An 18268-nucleotide genomic window follows, 5' to 3' on the forward strand; every position below is an offset into this window, starting at 1 on the left:
CTTAAAATCTGCCGCAGTGCATAACCAAACTGGTCTTTGGCTACAATTTACCAAAAATGGTTGTTGTGGGTTTTCCGGGCTGTATTGCCGTGGTCTTGGCATTGTAGTTCCTGACGTTTCGCCAGCAGCTGTGGCTGGCATCTTCAGAGGTGTCACTGTGACACTGAGAGATCTCTGTCTTTTGGTGCTACACCTCTGAAGATGCCAGCCACAGCTGCAGGCGAAACGTCAGGAACTACAATGCCAAGACCACGGCAATACAGCCCGGAAAACCCACAACAACCATTGTTCTCCGGCCGTGAAAGCCTTCGACAATACAATTTACCAAAAAGCTTGGCAAAAGGATTGTGGGGAAAGCATCAATGAAAATCAATGGCATCTTGTCTGGTCGTCTAACACATACAAAACCAAAGCTTTAAATATAAAAATACAATCATACAAGATGTTTATCAGATGGTATTTAACGCCTCTAAAACTTTCCCATTACAAGTCTATAAACGACCCCAGACGTGGGAAAGGATGCTGTGACAGAGGTACCTTTTTCATTGTTGGTGCACTTGTCACAAAATACAGCCCTTTAGGAATAAGATATCTAACAGGATATTCAATACCAAATGCTCTGGAAATCTTTTTACTTGACCTGTGGGACAATAGCGCCATTCCGGCATTAAGAAGAAACCTTATTTCTCTATTGTTAACAGCAGCTAAAACTGTAATAGTTCAAAACTGGAAATCCAACAAGATTCCATCAGTAAAATCAGGGATGCAAAAGGTACGGGATTTTTTGATAATGGACAACATTTCAGACCAATTAGCAATGGAAGACAACCCTAATTATCCATCTTGTTTTATAGGAAAATGGTTTCCTTTCTTTGACTACATCTCTAACTATGCAATAGAAAACAATACCTTGCCAAAGAAATACATCAACTTTGCTTTTTATTAACATTTATTGGGATTTGTAATAATCTTTACTTGGTTTTGATTGTTAAGTGTTAGTGTTATATAGATCCAAAGGAGTTAGCCGTGTTAGCCTGAAGTGGCAAAATAGAAAAGAGTCCAGTGGCACCTTTAAGACTAACCAACTTTACTGTAGCATAAGCTTTCAAGAACCACAGCTCTCTTCGTCAGATGCATGCACCACAAGAACCACAAGAGCTGTGGTTCTCGAAAGCTTATACTTCAGTAAAGTTGGTTAGTCTTAAAAATGTTATATAGATGTTTATTGTTGCTGTTATTGGAAAAGTTATAAAATAAAAAGTTATTTTAATAAAGTACTTTGCTAGGTTTATCTCTGATGAAGCTAATGCAAAATACATAGGGATGATTAATTCAATAAATTTCTGCTCTCTTCCATTGCACCAGTTGGCATTTGGTCCCCCCACCGCCTTCCTCTCTGCATGACACAGAATCTGTCATTTTCATAAAGCAGGTAACGAGATAAGAATGTCTGGTTCTTTTCAGTGTGAAATTCCTCTCTCTGCAAGGCTTGAAAGATCCCCAAATATTTAAGTATTGGAAGAGGAATCCTGTTTACTCGCATGTGCTACACCAGGCAAGCAGCAGAGCTGGGCAGGGGTCAGATGTGCCAGACTGGTTTTTGTCAGCTGTCAAGCCAGCAGAGCCCAAGAGGGGCTCCTCCGGTGCTGGCTCTCCTTATATGGCTACAGGAGACAAGGGAGCCCTACTTGAAATCTGCAGCCCTGCAGCTCCGCTTTTCCTTCGTAGGGACGGGGGGAAGCACAGGACAGAACACGGGGGACACTCAGGCACACTTCCTTGGAAGTCAACCCCTTCGCCCTCTGCTACATTGTCGTTGCCACACTGGCCGGTGCGTTGCCCCCTAGAGCTGAGCAGCACCAGAAGGTGTGAGGCCGGCAAGAATTCAGGCCCAGAGCTGCCAGCTCAGCGCCTGCTGTACTTGCAAGCCACGGCCTCAACGTAGGCTTGCTCAGGCTCTAGCAACTTGCTCCCAAGTGCCGGCCAGGATGCCCCCCTCAAGGTTATGAGGATCACTGGGAGAAATGGGGCGCCCCTTCTGCCCTTGGCACCCTGGCCCAGGAACAGAGGAGCACATGGAAGCCCTGGCTGAGGGCTGTGGCTTTCCTAGGAAAGGGCAGGCAGCCAGTGCAGAGGGGGTGGTCGTTCTAAGCCTACCCGTTGGGCTTCTTCAGGCTCTTTGGTGCCGGCCATGAACACCCGTTTTGCACAGCATCATATTCTGCAGGAGAATTTCCCAAGGCCCAGCCCCACAGGCCTGCTTGTGTGGAAGGCTGTCCCATTCCCAGCTGATTCAGTGGAGGCGCTCCAAAGAAAGCATTGCTTAGGAACACTGACTTCCAGACACCGCACCAGGCCGTAGCAAAGTTTGCTCTCCACCCCCCATTCCCAAGGGAGCCCCTCTTTCCTCTGGCCCCAATGCTACTGCATCCACACCATAGTCCGGGGCTGCTTTGGGAAAGGAAGGCAGCAAACACGGGCCGCAGAAAAGATGGGGCCAAACTCCCCTGCCGAGGCTTTCCTGGGGCTCGCTAAGCACACCCCTTCGCCTTGACCCTGCCCCGTGCCTCGGCCACTAGGATTTCATAAGGGCGAGGGGGGCAAAGTAATTTCCTAAATAGTCCCAAAGGGAAGGAAATGGGTCTCCCAACTCTGTCACCAGCTGCCTGCAGACATGCCTCAGTAGCCCACTGCCCATTCTCACTAGCTGATACCTCAAGCAGGGCAAAGCATTAGAAGCCAGCCAGTGGGCCAAGCAGGGAAACAGAGGGCTGGTGGCAGAGATGGTGTGGAGGCAGCCAGGGAATTCCAGGGGAAAGAGTTGGAGTGGAAACAGCCCCCCGCCCGCCGCCTCTTCAGTCCTGAATAGCATCTTGGGGTTGGATCCCACCAACGTGTCTGCTGGTGAACAGGGACGGAGAGGTACTATTTGGCCCTCAAAAATGCTGTGTTGAGGATCGTAGGGCCTGCACGCACAAAAGCTCTGTGGTCCTGGAACTGTAGCAAGCAGAAGAGCTGCACGAGGTTGAGTGACCGGATCCGACCCATTTTGTTTCACTTTAAGCACCGCTACAGCCCAAGGCAGGGGTGAGCCAGAGTACGTTTGAGGCGGCCAAAAGCTCTGGTCCCTTTGAGATTTCCTCCTGTTCTAAAGGAGTTTCCATTTCTTAGCCCAATTAGTTATTTTGTCTAGCTTTAATTACTAATGCTTGTTATTGCAACGAAAGAGATTCATTTTTTTTCATTTTATTTTTCAGTCTCATAGTTTCATAAGTGGGTAATTAAGATCTTAAAAATAAAATACACAAGCAACCATTTTGGCTGCAATATTTAGGAGTCGTTCAAGAATTCCAGGGTGGAGGGCTGGGAGGAATAGGAATGAGCTCATTAAGCCCGTGTCCCATATAGGGGAGGCAGAAGAAGTGCATGATGCGTTGTTCCGTCTGCACTTGAACTCTCTGGACCCAGTTACAGTGATGGATGTTGCCAGGATACTGGCACTGGTGAAGGCCGCCACTTGCGCACTTGACCCTTGTCCCTCTTGGGTTCTGAAATCACAGACGGAGCACAAAAAACTCTTGAGTCTACCATAAATCAGTCACTAAATCCGGGCACCTTCCTCCAGAGACTCAAGGAGGCAGTCATCCATCCAGCTGCTACTTAAAAAAAAATCCCTAGATGAAAACCAGGCGGCCAGTTATTACCCAGTCTTTAACGTGCCCTTTCTAGGCAAGGTGATTGAGAGAGAAGTCGCAGGCCAATTCCAGGTCTTTGGGGGTAACTCTAGTGCTCGGGACCCATTTCAGTCTGGGTTCAGGCCAGGCTACGGTATGGGGACAGCTCTGGTACCTTTCATTGATGGCCTCTTTCTGTATGTATACAAAGGCTATCCTTCCCTGTTGCTCCTCCTGGATCTATCTGCAGCCTCAGATACAGCAGACCATGCCACCCTGTTGAGGCATTTGGAGGCAGAACAGATATCAGGGGTTGTGCCTAACAACTACTACTGCTACTACTACTGCTACTACTGTGCTTATAAAACCACTCTTCTGAACAGGGAGGGATGTTACCTAGCACCTATGGTATATGTATAGTATGCCATACAGTTTGCCATCCAAAGCAGCCATTTCCTCCAGGGGTTCTGCTCTCCATAGTCTGGAGGTCAAATGGGATTGCTTGAAAACCCATCCTAAGCCAGTACCAGGGGCAACCTGTTCCTAAATGATTACGGGTGAGGGTAGGAGACTGTAATTATTGCATGGTGAGGGAAAGGCACTCTGTGCACGCTCAGAGATACTTTTCTTCTGGGGTTCAGCTCTAAGTTTGAAAACAGACTCCTGGGCTAATGTGGGGGGGCAGTTCTTGGCACAAATTAAGTAATTAATTTCAGAGAGACATTCCAGAGAAACATCCATGGTTAGTCTGTTGTGGCAAAACCAAAAATTAATCTTTTGCCGCCATAAAGAATAACAGATTCATTTGGGTAAATCTTTCATGCCCGGAGTCTCCTTCCTCACATACATGAGTCTCCTTCCTCACATACAGTCACTTCAGGAAAAATAAAAAAATTCTACTGGTTCAAATCCCACTAGTGCCGTGAGGTCACTATCTTTGTTCACAGCCCAGAATGGGGCCCTAATATGTCTAGAAGGGTAGTATATACGCACAGTTGTGGTTGTTGTTGTTAACAACCACAACAACAATAATATGCAAATTCAAAAATATAAAATGTGCACTGTGACAATTCATGACAGCTCTAATGGTATCTATTTCAGACAAAGGAAAGCAATTATAAAGCTCATTAAAATGCATTTGGCTGGGGAGTGATAATACTTACATCGCAAGGGATTATCATTCGTGTTAAATAAAAATTAAAAAATTAACTCCCTGTAAACTACAAGTTATTTCCCATCAACCTGCGTTGGCGGCTGAGGTGCTAAACTGGTGTGGGGAGGAGACAAGCCCCCCTTGCCTCCGTCTTCAAGGTCTTGGGCTCCGGCATTTCCCAGCCCTGCTGCCCACCGCTCCCCACCCCACCCCGCCAGGCCCTTTTAGCAGCCGATGCCAGGGAGACTTCAAAGTCACTCCCGTTAGAGTTCGGACTGGGCAAGGACTGGCTCCAGATTGCTCTTCCCCAGGAGAGAGGACAGAGGGAAATCCACGTATTTCCTTCCCACCACAAACCAAACCAAATAGTATCACTTATTTTGTTTATCTCTGTATCCAGTTGGGTTGATATTACATGACCAAGTTCCACTGTGCTCAAAAATTATGAATGTTTAATACTTAGAGACATATTTATAATCACCACAATCACATAATCTCTGTTGATTGAATTTAACAAAGCCATGTGCTTTGCCTGCTCCATAGCCTTTATTATGAACAAAGAAGCAATGTTTTCCCAGGGACGTTACAGTGGCTGATTACATCACATCAAACAACCACAGCTCAGCTGCACCTACTAATGCCCTACAGGTCATATGAGAGTCAGAACTGCACATTAAGAGATGCTCTTCAGTGCCCCAACGCTGCTTTTGGGAAACAGCCCCTCCATCCCTAGCTCTGCCTGTTCCTGCTCCTCAGCGCTGGTACCGGTGTTGCATAGCAGACCCAGTTCGTAGAATGGGAGCACAGGACGGGAGGATTTGCCGGGCTCTGAGCAGAGGCAGGGCTTTGGCAACTGGGCCTGGCCGTCCTGCGTCTCGGAAGCCCCAAGGAAGACCAGGGGAGGCCCGTCTCTCGGGGCCGTTTTATGCTTGGCAGGGTCTTAGGAGGAACATTTGGCCTCCTCCGGTGTCCTGATCCCTGTCATTAGCTAGCCTTTCAGTAACCTCAGCAGCGGACAGCCACAAAGAGACCCACAGAGGACCACCGACAGCTCTCAGCAATTACACCAAACCCAGTTGGTGAGCTGGGCACGAAGCGTTTCACAGAGATTATAGTTTTGCATTGTTTTATCGTCTGGTACGTCCCAAGCACAGTCACACCCCAAGAAGGCATCACTCTGCTTAGAACGCTGCTCTGCCTGCCTGCAATAGCTGGCTCCTGGTGAGGCCCTTAGACAAGGCACCACGTCCTCCCTACCAAGCCCGGAGTGCTGTCCGGTCCCATCAGGCATTCCCTGCCGAAAGCACAGCACGCCAGCGGTGCTTGGGTTGCATCTGCCCGCTTACCTGTCGAATACTACAGCAGCATAGGCCCGTTCTGCAAAGATGACGTCTCCGGCGCAGTGCTCCTTCACAGCCTTCAGGCCCCTGCCTTTGCCTTCCGAAGAGAAGAGCTCTACACTCTCCATGCCTGCCTTTGGCATGGCAGCGTTCCCCCAGCTGGCTACACCGATGGCTCCAAGGGATCAAAGTTCTTATCAGTCTTGCTATTTAAATGTCCTCCAGCTCCCAGAGGACCAGTCCTATAAATGGACTGTCCCCCCTCCCATCAGCCAGGACAATACTTCCTTAGTGAGGTGGAAGGAGCTTTACTCAGCAAACCAAACTGAGAGGTTGAGGGGGCTGCCTGCACACGGACAGGGCTCGCTTCAGTGGGACAATAAATAAAAAAATGGTTTCCAAAATGAAAATTCTTGTGGATGCAACTGCCACAACACTGAGTTTCCACTCTTCAGTCAGGCAGGCTCAGGAGTGCTCTGGAAAGCGTATTTTTAGAAGGCACATGCTTCTGTCTGTCAGGGCCAGGCCAACAGCTGAGGCCGAGCTTAAGTGGCTCTGGTGATATGCAGTGCAATGCTATCTGGTTTCCTTAAAAAAGAAATTAAACAGCGCTACATTTGTTTGACATACTCTGTAAGCGACATGGTGCTGCAGCTGCCCTTCAACTGAAAACACACACACACACACTCGTATGGGGTAGAGAAGGGGCACAATAGAACAGCAGCTCAGGAGGTCTTAAAAACATGGGGAAATTGCTGGGAGAAATGTGGCACCTCTTTCAGAAGCAGATGTGACATCTTTGCCCTTCCCTTGATGTTTAGGTCAGTCGCCAACTACTTGGGGAGTGGAGGTGTGTATGTATTTCATACTTAAAAAAACGCTGTGCCATAGGAAGCCAAATTCTGAAATGAGAAAAACTGAATTCTGCAGCGCCAAGTTATGTAAAATAAGGAAATGGCTAGCATTTTCCCTTTGCATAACTTACTCTGAATTTTTTTATTATTTTGCATAATTGATTACATTTTACTAGTCACAGGGCATTTAGGCAGGGCCCTGAAAGCTTGCTCCCAACGACTTTAATAGAAAAACCCCTCTTGGCACCTGTAATTTCACCAGTCTGGGTGTTAACTATGCACTTTTAAGAACATTTGTGCAACCCTACGGACCCCTTTAACCATTTCTGATTAAAAAGAAGTTACCACACAACCATAACAGAGAATCAATAAAATTACTTACACCTCAGGAAAGAGAAGCGTGGGGAGGAAGGAAAACAGGATCACTTTAAAAAGCAAACATCTGCGTGTGTGAGCACACACACACACACACCCCAAGCCAAACTGAGAAAGAACTAAGGCGAAAGCCAGCCGTTGGTGGCAACAAAACCCTAAGGGGATACTAAGGAAACCAGGAGGGCAGCAACATATACAGGGGCCAAAAGGTCACTCTTTGGAATTCTAACATAGGATGATGAGAGCAACCGTGAAAAGGGCTGCCGCAGGAGGCAAAGCCACACATACAGAAGAAGCCCAAATGCAAGCGAGAAGAGAGGTAATTTAAATAAAACGCCAGGAAAGAGGAGTGCGAAAGAATAAATGAAGAAAGAATAAAAACCAACATTGTGGTGGCAGCTTCTGCGGCAACATTATTTTAATCTGCACAGCCAATCAGAAGCCAATAAGACATCCTGCTGGACAAGAGACCCACGTGGCCCCACCCACTTTCTAAAAACTCTTGGCTGAGCGCCAGGAAAAGCATCAGGCTCCACGGTGCCCATGGGTGCAACTCTGGGGGCCTCTGCACGAGAGCCTCCACTCTCTGTAGCCAGTCCAGGGCTTCCATTTCTCCTAGGCTCTATGGTACACCATAGAGTCCACCTACTGACCCTGCCCATTTCCTCCGTTGGATGCTGACAGGGTCCTTGGGAATATGAAGGGCCTGTCAGTGTCCATTGGCAGGATCCATCTGAATCTCTCTGTAACAAAACAAAAGCGGATCCGCTCTCAACTTGCCCTCCAAATCGGAATGGATGAGAGAGAGTCTATCAGCAAAGGAACTTTCAAAAACCTCACCGCTCGGGGCCAATTTAACATCCAATGTGAAGAGCCAGTGTGGTCCAGAGGTAGAGTATCAGACTCCAAGCCCATCTTTGCCATGGAAGCTAGGTGGGTGATGCTGGGCCAATCACACACACTGTGCCTCATCTACCTCACAAGATTGTTCTGAGAATAAAATGGATTGTATGCCACTTTGGGTCCTCCTTTGTGGAGAAAAGGGGAGTATAAATAAATTAAATGAAACAATAAAATACCATCATTACTGGATTGGATTTAGGTGTTACCACTCATGAGCCACTTTAAACCGTTGAACTGGACGAGAATCAGCTGATGTAAAATTAAGCTGCACTTGGATATTTTCAGAGATGTTTTAGTTACCTGAAACTACTACAAGTCCTTGTCAAAATTTAGCCCTCATGGAAACTGGTAGATAAGTAAATGGAGAGATTTTCTTAGTATTCCAAGTGAGGAATTCACGCTGACTCCATTTCTAGAATAATTTGTATTTTGTTTTAAAATATTTTTGCTCTGCTAGGTCACCGTCAGATTGGATTACTGTAATTCACTCAATGTAGGGCTGCCCTTGAAAATGCTTCCAAAACGGCAGGTGGCTCACATGCAGCTGCCCCCTTGCTGAGCAGAACACCCTGGTCAGCTTTTATTGCTTCCATTTTGCAGCAACTGCCCTATCTTCCGATTAGTCTCTGGATCCAATTTAAGGTGTTGGTGGTAATGTTCAAAGCCCTTAACTGCCTGGGAGCCTCGTACCTTGGGAGACGTCTCTCCTGTTATAACTGCCTGCTACATCTTCAGTCATCCTCTCGGAACCTCTTGCAGGGGCACCACCCTAGTAGAATGGCTTGGTTAGCTGTCACCTTGAGAAGGGCCTTCTCAGGGATGGCCCCACTGACAACACCCAAGCCCTGTTGCATTTGTTGAGTTTCCACAGAGCATGCAAGGCCAAATTGTTCACGTTGGCCTTTGGAGAGTAACCAGATGTTTTTGGATTGGTCCTGACAGTGCTATACTGCTGAGCCATATATTTTAATATATCTTAAAACTTCAATTTCATTGTAATTATCTGTTCTTATGTTGGTTTTAATGTATTATATTGTTAAATGTTGTAAGTTGCTTTTAGACCCTAGGGTGAATGATGCCTTAAAAAAATCTAATAATAAAAATTATAATAATAATAATAAACAAGACTGAAACATCTCCTTACAAAAAGTAAACAACATAAAACTGGGATTGCATTGCTAAAACAAGATAGGAAGTAATGGTCTCAGGCAGGCTGTGGCCTTTTCACACAGAATCATAGAGTTAGAAGGGGCCATACAGACCTTCTAGTCCAACTCCCTGCCCAATGCGGGATGAGCCCAAAGAATCCCTGACAAACATTCATCCAGCCTCTTCTTGAAAACTGCCAGTGAGGGGGAGCTCACCACCTCCCTAGGCAGCTGATTCCACCTTTGAACTACTCTGACCGTGAAAAAGTTTTTCCTAATCTCCAGCCGGTACCTTTCTACATGTAATTTAAGCTCATTGCTTCGAGTCCTATCCTCTGCTGCCAACTGGAACAGCTCCCTGCCCTCCTCCAAATGACAGCCTTTCAAATATTTAAAGAGAGCAATCATGTCCTGTTGGCACAGCGTGGTTTGAACTGTAGCTGAGCTATAAATAAGGCTTCCACACACTTATAGTAGAAAAAGTATATGTACAGTTTATTTTACAGTGACTTATATACAAGACTTTGTTCTCAGTGTCAAAGTGCTTCACCAAGCACTTACTGGAACAAGCTCCACACTTACACCAGACACAGCTGGCTTATATACATCTATAGCACCCCCCAGTGTCCAATCCCAGCACATCAGGTGAGGTGACTAAGCTGTTTCTTCACTCTTGCATCATCCAAGGACCTGTCAAATAGATCTATTACATCAGTTATGACAGACAGACCTAAACAGCAAGACGCACACATGCTTCTTGGCTCATTATGTCAACACTCCTCCTTGAAACAAGAGGCATGATACCCAGCATTTCTTTGCATTTAGCCAACATTTCCTGGTTTTGTCCCTTTGTCAACAGATCTGCACAATTTTCATTTGACCTACAATGACTCAAACATACTATACCTCTGTGAAGGGCATCACATACATTTTGGTAACGGGTCATAATATGTTTACTTCTGGCACGTATTGTTTGGTGTTGTGCCAATTGCTCTGCAGCAGAACTGTCACACTTTATTTTCACTGGCAATGGACATTGGATATTCAGATCCCCCAATAACTTTATTACCCATTCCAGTTGCAGAATACAATCACTTAATGAGGCAAATTTGGCCTCATATGAACTAGTTGCCACTAATGTTTGTCTTTGTGATTTCCAACATACTAGTGCTCCCAGAACTTGTATAAGATACCCAGAAGCAGACCTTCCTTCATCATTACCCCATGATGCATCACTAAAGGCTACCACTTCAGTACTTTTTGTAGTGTTTAATACAAGCCTGTGTTCAGAAGTTCCCTTCAAATAACACAGCACCCTTTTTGCTGCTTGCCAGTCCCTGTAACCGGGATCTGCACACTGCCTACACAGCCACTGCACCACATAACCCAGATCAGGGCGGCTCCAGCAGGACAAATGTAGCAGTGACCCAACTAATGATTGGTATTTTGTTTTATTTTCTAAATGAGTAATCCTTGGCTCCTTAAGACACCCAGCAGTCATGGGAGTTTGCACTTCTCTTGCCTCTGACATTCCATGCTGCTTCAGCAACTGTTTAATTTTATTGCTTTGACTCAGCTCAAAACACCCTGAGCTGTTTCTGGTGATTTGCATACCTAAGTAGTTTGAAATAGGTCCCAAAAACCTTGTTTTAAACACACCAGTTATTGCTTGTCGGAATTCATCCAATTCCTCGGTTGACTTACATAGAAAACAGAGATCATCCACATAGCACAGTAGGTAACATTGCTTCTTACCACTCTTCTTTGTGTATAAACATGGATCAGCCTCTGCTTGTCTAAACCCAAGGCTAGCTAGTGCCTTTGATAAACACAAATTCCAGCACCGTGCTGCCTGTTTCAACCCGTAGATGGACTTGTGCAGTTTTAATACACAACCTTTTTGTTCAGATTCAAAACCTGGAATCTGTTCCATATATACCTCTTCTTCCACGTTTGCATTCAGAAAGGCAGTTTCTACATCAAAGTGATAAACAGCTAAACCCTCTGCACTTGCTTTGCACAGAGCAGCTCTGAAGGTTTCCCCCCTCATAGTAGGTGAAAACACTGAATCATAATCCTGCTCCTGTATTTGGGAGTATCCCTTTGCCACAAGGTGAGCCTTGTGCTTAAAACCTCCGTTAGGGTCATATTTCACTTTATACAACCACTTACAGCCCACTGGGCTTTTCCCTTCTGGCATTTCAGACAGAGAGAACACCTTGTGATCTACGAGGGACTCATATTCCTGTCGCATAGCAGCGAACCAAGCCTCTCTTTCAGACCCATCTAGCCACAAAACCTCTTGATAGTCAGCCAGTTCTGGCACCCACACAAAATTTACTTGCGGCAGATCTGGCTCAAAGCCATATCTCACAGGAGGCACTCCTTTTGTGGAGCGTTGTGACACTCTTGGAATTTTCATACAAGGACTCTGAGACTGTGTAGGAGATTTCTCTTCCCTTTTAACCTCCTGCTCATGAATCGCACTCTGTGGCTGACTTTTGCCACTCTAAGCCTCTTTGTGCTCTGTTAACGGCAGAAACGCCTGTGATTTCTCCTCCTTACCATGGAGTCTTTCCCAGCTACTGTGTTCATTAAAGCTTGCGAATCTGCTAAAGCAAACCTTTCTGTCTGCTGTGACAAACCTGTAGGATTTCATGCCAGTTTGATATCCTACTAACACATGTTGAGTTGCCCTGACAGACCCCTTTCTTCTCTGTTTCAGAGGCACATTCACCCATGCTTTAACCCCAAACACTCTGAGATACCCGAGCTTTGGGTCCTTTTTATACAACACTCTGTAGGGAATATCATTTATTGCCCTACTCCAAACCCTGTTGCTGACATAACAGGCTGCTCCCAATACCTCAGCCCAATAAGATACCGGCAAGTCTGCATCAGTCAGCATGGCTTTCATTATTGTTTGGATTTTACCTCCACTGCGTTCTACCACGCCATTTTCACTTGGAACCCCTGGGTTTGCCATTCTATGAACAATTCCCTTTTTATTCAACCATTTGGAGAATTCATTTGTCTGGAACTCTCCACCCATGTCTGTTTGAATGGCACGAAGCTTTTCACCCAGCTGCAACTCAGCTCTTTTGTGCCAGTACTTTACTGCTTGCAACGTTTCTGACTTGTGTGTCAGCACATATGCCCACAGATAACGACTCTTATCATCACAGATAATTAAAGCATATCTTTTCCCTGAATGGCTTTGAGGGTATGGCCCTATCAGATCCATGTGGACCAGCTCCAAGGGCTTATTTGACACACGGCTACTGAACTTAGCCACAGGATAAGCATGACTCTTTACCTGTTTGCAGACCTGGCAGTCTAGAAAATGCTTACATGGTTTTACACTTTCCCCTGGTAGCAGAGCCAATGTTTTCCTTAGTGCTTCATACCCAATATGACCAAGCCTGCGGTGTAAAATATGAACACCTGTTGGACACAACCTGTGCCCTTACTTTCACATCCTCAATGGAATAGACATCATTACGCAATTCACCTTGCATCAGAGGCTTTCCCTCTTTAGAGATCGTGCACCCACTCTGGGAAAAAAATACGTTAAACCCTTCTCTGGTTAGAGCACACACACTTAACAGGTTGCTTTCTACCAAGGGTACACATAATACATTCCTGAAGGTGTGTCCTAAGGAAGGAAAAGTTAATTTGCCCTGGCAACTCACCTTTGCACACCTCCCGTCAGCTAGCCTGACGTGAGGCAGTGTTGACTCGTGGACATCCTCCAGCATGGACTCCTCCCGGCAAATTATTCTTGAAGTGCCCGAATCGATGATCCAAGAGCTCCCAGCGCCAGCTGACACCACTAGCCTTGCTTCTCCTCTCCTGGAATCACCTAGGCTGTTTTTGGACTCCAGCCTCCTTCCTTTCCTTTGGTGTGGGCACTCTCTACGAAAATGGGATGTGCTTCCGCAGGTCCAGCACTTTCTGGTTGCCAGCAAAACTGGAGACATCAGAACTTCTTGCCTGTTGTCTCTCTGTAGTTTGTTGTCGGTCCCTTCAGAACACGCTGTATATTTGGCTGCGTTCCCAGACTTGGCGGCATGCTCAGACTTGGCTGCATGCCCAGACTCAGATAACAGCTTGTCTTTTTGTCTCCTTTCATAATCCAGCAGTTTAGCTACGACATAGCTCCACGTTAACTCGTCTGCTTGCACCATTTCCAATGTTGTCAGGAGAATTTCATACTCAGGTGCTAGACTGGAGAGCAAGATATATATCCTGGTCCGGCTCTGAGAATGTCTTTCCTCTTAGCTCCAGGTCCCTGAAGCTCTGCGTCAATGCGGCTATGTGGTCTTGCACTGGTTCTCCAGGCTTCTGAACCCTTCGGTACGGGGCTCTCGTTAAGGCTATCAAGACTCCTGCTGACTCACGCAGGTGCATGGCCTTGAGTGCCTTCCAAGTCGCCTGAGCTGTGTTTTCGTTAGCTACATAGTTTAGCTGGCTGTCGGCTATGCTTAACAAAATTACAGCCAGAGCTCTTTCATCTTTCGCCTCCTCTGCCGGCATGGGGTCGTCTGGAGGGTTGTCAACACAGACCCATAGACTTTCCCTCTTCAAATAATGCTGCATATGGAGGGACCATACCTGGTAGTTCTCATTCGTGAGTTTCTCCACCGGCAGGGCTGTTTGGATTTGAGCCATCTCTGGTATCTGGACTGGCCCCGGGCAAACGTCTTCCTTCTCCTCCTCCTCCGCACTGCTTCCCTGCGAGGACAGCTTGCCAGCTGCTGTTTTTCCTCACCAGTGCAGGACAGTCACTCCTGGACTTCACCGTCCACAGCCTTCAGCTCCAAGCCTCTCAGGACTTCACTGCTCACAGTTCCTCGAATCTTCAACGCCCGCCACACGGTTCTGGGCCCATAACCCTGTTGGCACAGTGTGGTTTGAACTGTAGCTGAGCTATAAATAAGGCTTCCACACACTTATAGTAGAAAAAGTGTATGTACAGTTTATTTTACAGTGACTTATATACAAGACTTTGTTCTCAGTGTCAAAGTGCTTCACCAAGCACTTACTGGAACAAGCTCCACACTTATACCAGACACAGCTGGCTTATATACATCTATAGCACCCCCCAGTGTCCAATCCCAGCACATCAGGTGAGGTGACTAAGCTGTTTCTTCACTCTTGCATCATCCAAGGACCTGTCAAATAGATCTATTACATCAGTTATGACAGACAGACCTAAACAGCAAGATGCACACATGCTTCTTGGCTCATTATGTCAACATGTCCCCCCTCAACCTCCTCTTCTCCAAACTTAACATTCCCAAGGCCCTCAGCCTTACCTCATAGGGTTCAGTCTCCAGACCCCTGATCATCCTCGTTGCTCTCCTCTGCATCCTCTCAATTTTGACCACATCCTTTTTGAAGTGAGGCCTCCAGAACTGCACACAATACTCCAGGTGCGGCCTGACCAAGGCAGTAGAGAGAGGGACTATATGGCCTCCTGCGATTTTGATGCAATGGCCCTTTTGATACAACCCAAAACTGAGTTTGCCTTTTTTTGTCACTGCATCACACTGACGCCCATATTTATTTACAGTCCACTCTTACTCCAAGATCTCTTTCGCATACACTACTACCCAAAAGCATATCCCCCATCCAGTATTTGTGCTTCACATTTTTGTGGCCCAGATGTAATACTGTGCGCTTATCTATGTTGAACTGCATCCTGTTCACAACTGCCCATTTCTCCAGAGTATTCAGGTCTTGTTGAATTTTAACTCTATCTTCTTGGGTGTCTGCCACTCCTCCCAATTTGGTATCATCAGCAAATTTAATGAGTAGCCCGTTTACCCCTTCATCCAGATCATTGATAAAAATATTGAAAAGTACCAAGCCCAAAACCAAGCCCTGCAGCACCCCACTGGACACCTCCCTCCAATCTGATGAAATGCCATTGACCACCACTCTTTGGGTGCGGTCCTCTAACCAGTTCCCTATCCACCAAACTGTCCTATAGTCTACTCCACAGTCTTCCAGTTTACCCATTAGAATGTCATGGGGAAACTTATCAAAAGCTTTGCTGAAATCTAGGTAAATCACATCAACAGAGTTCCCCCGATCCAGTAAGCTCATCACTCAATCAAAGAAGGAAACCAGGTTGGTCTGACAAAATCTGTTGAGGACAAAACCATGCTGACTTCCCCGGATCACTAAGTGGCCCTTCAGATGCTTACAGATCGATCCCTTTAAAATCTGTTCTAATATCTTCCCAGCAACAGAAGTCAGACTGACCGGCCTGTAGTTTCCTGGGTCATCCTTCTTCCCTTTCTTAAATATTGGGACAACATTCGCTCTTCTCCAATCTTGTGGCACATCCCCAGTCCTCCAGGAGGCCTTGAAGATGATGGACAGGGGTTCTGCAAGTTCTCTAGAAAGTTCTTTCAGAACTCTTGGGTGCACCCCATCCGGCCCAGGGGATTTGTATTCATCCAGTGCAGCCAGATGCCTCTCCACAACCTCTCTGTCAATGTCAACTAGCCACCCAGGTGTCCTGTCACATTTTCTACTATCTCTAGATGTGCCTGAGTTCTTCGGGGAGAAAACAGAGGCAAAAAAGTCATTAAGCCTGTCTGCTTTTTCTCTGTCCTGCATCAGAATTTCTCCATCTACTCCCAACAGTGGTCCAATTGCCTCTTTTACCTTGCGTTTGCTTCTCACATATCTGTAGAAGTTTTTCTTATTGTAGAGAGCCCTCCTGGCCAGACCCAGCTCGTACTGAGCTTTGGCCCCTCTGATGGCTGATCTGCAGTACATAGTAACCCTCATATATTCCTCTTTACAGGTCTGTCCTTCTCTCCATTTCCTGAACATTTCCTTCTTCTCCCTTAGCTTATTCTGGAGCTCTTTGTTCATCCACATTGGTTTCTTGGAGCCCTTACCATGTTTCCATCTTGCTGGAACAGTGAGGGCTTCAGCTTGCAAAAGCTCGTGTTTGAGAAGGGCCCACCCTTCACTCGCTCCTTTCCCTTCCAGCACCCCCCCCCCCCATAGAATGACTCCCCAGGTGCAGCTTCAAGCCAACCAAGGCACAGCAGCAGTGAGACCCTTGGACCACTCCTGAAAGCTGCCAGAGGCTCAGACGCAGCGCCTGTGAGCTGCCAAAGGCCCACCTGGGAGGGCGGAAGAAACTGCAACTGATTCTGAACACTTGGGGGACACCCCAGGTTTGTAGAAAAATCTGAAATCCTGAAATATATATTGAGGGGTTTAAATCTCCCCCCCCCCAAAAAAAACGTGATTACTTCTTCCTCCATTGGTAGCTCACAAGGCAAGGGAGGAAGAGCGCCCAGTCTGGCCGAATCCCAGAGGAGAGGAGAGGGAGGCAGTAGTGCCCGGCCAAGGCCTGTGAGGCAAGGGAGGCGGCAACGTCCAGCCCAGCCCAGCTCTGCCAGGTGAGGCAAAGGAGGCACCAGCCAAGCTGTACAAGAGAAGGGAGGTGTCCCGATGCAGACTCACGCTGGCAACAGGCAGGGGATAGCTCCCAAGTTGTCCGAGCAGGGCAGCACCCAGTTCCAAAGTTCAGGCACCAACTAGGCACACTCACGGCTTCAAGTCCAAAGGGGGCTTCCAAAAACACATCCACAGGAAAAGGCCAAGGGCAAGAGAATCAGTTCCAAACACAGCAGCAAGGTCAGTAGTAAGTGGACTTGTTGCTTCCAGGCAGCCACTCCCTCTTCGGCTGCTTTTAACCCTCACAGTGCTCAGCTGCCTGTGCTACAGCAAGCACCTGCCGGCTGTCTCAGTCCTGCTCCTGCGAGCACTCATCATCACTAATGATGCTGGGCCGGTGCTGTGCTGCTAGCCTGGCACTGCGCCTTCTGGCTTGGAGGGCTCTTCTAGCTCTCCTCTGGCAGCGCTCCCGAGGCTCTGGTGAGGAAGGGGGAGAGCTGGCCTGCACCTGGCTTTCTGTTGCCAGCCCAGGGCTGGGAAGCTGAGGGGCCAATGTGCTGGGACCTGGCTGTGGATCAGTATCTGAGCCTTCAGAGCCTGCCTCCTCCTGCAGTGCCTCTGCCACTGGCTGTGGATCTGGGTCAGGTTCGCCAGCTGCCTCTCCCTCAGAAGAGTCCTCTGAGTCTCTCTGCTCCGCTGGGCCAGGTTGGTCCATGACAGGAGGCTGCGGCACCTGTCTTGGCCCACCCAGGCCCTGCATGGGGTGGGCAAGGTGGCACCCAGCCCACCCAAGATGCAAGGAGTGGCTCTTGGCCCACCTGAGCCCCATGAAAGGCAAGGAAAGCAGTGCCCAGCCAGCGAGACAGGCGGCCTCTTCCTCCCTCCCTCCTTCGAGGGATGCAGGGAGGGGCCCTTTCCTAGGGTTTTCCAGCCCCCCCCCGCCCTCCCCGCTCACATGGTTGTTCTGCATATAAATGGAGGAAAGGAGAATGATGTAAACTGCTTTGGATTCCCCTTGTGGAGAAAGGGTTAGGGTATAGATGAAATAACAATAAATATAACTGAAGCAGAGGCAGAAGAAAGCAAGGCCGACAGATGAGTGGGAAGCAGAGAAGGAGCGAGGCTGCCAGGAAGAGGGAAAGCAGAAATTGTGTGGGGAAGGAGATTCAGGGGGAAATGAAGTGGCCCCTACAACCCCTTGCAGGTTCCCTGCGGGGCAACTAAGCCCAGCCCTGCAACCTGTACCACCCAACTGGGCTACCTTTTTCCAGGTAGAGGCTGCCAAGGGCAGGGAAGGAGCAAAAACTGAAGATGGGAGGGGGGCATAAAGGTAGGATTTGCTGGTGGGTGGGAAGGCGAGAGGGAGGCAGGAGGAGCGGCGACGTGGACTTTC

General features: G+C 47.6%; 1 protein-coding gene across 2 annotated transcripts in view; it reads right to left on the bottom strand.

The window, feature by feature from the left end:
* SMYD1 (SET and MYND domain containing 1) overlaps positions 1-6613 on the bottom strand; it is a 53855-nt gene extending 47242 nt beyond the window's left edge. Inside the window, exon 1 of one of the 2 annotated variants that reach the window (XM_054991484.1) lies at positions 6174-6613. In XM_054991484.1, the coding sequence (XP_054847459.1) occupies positions 6174-6310 (137 nt within the window). In that variant the 5' untranslated portion in view covers positions 6311-6613. The remainder of the gene's footprint in view (positions 1-6173) is intronic. The other variant, XM_054991485.1, reaches the window with a different exon arrangement.
* Between the last annotated feature and the right edge of the window lie 11655 nt (positions 6614-18268).

Source organism: Eublepharis macularius, chromosome 11 (assembly GCF_028583425.1).
Source record: "Eublepharis macularius isolate TG4126 chromosome 11, MPM_Emac_v1.0, whole genome shotgun sequence".
Lineage (NCBI taxonomy): Eukaryota > Metazoa > Chordata > Lepidosauria > Squamata > Eublepharidae > Eublepharis > Eublepharis macularius.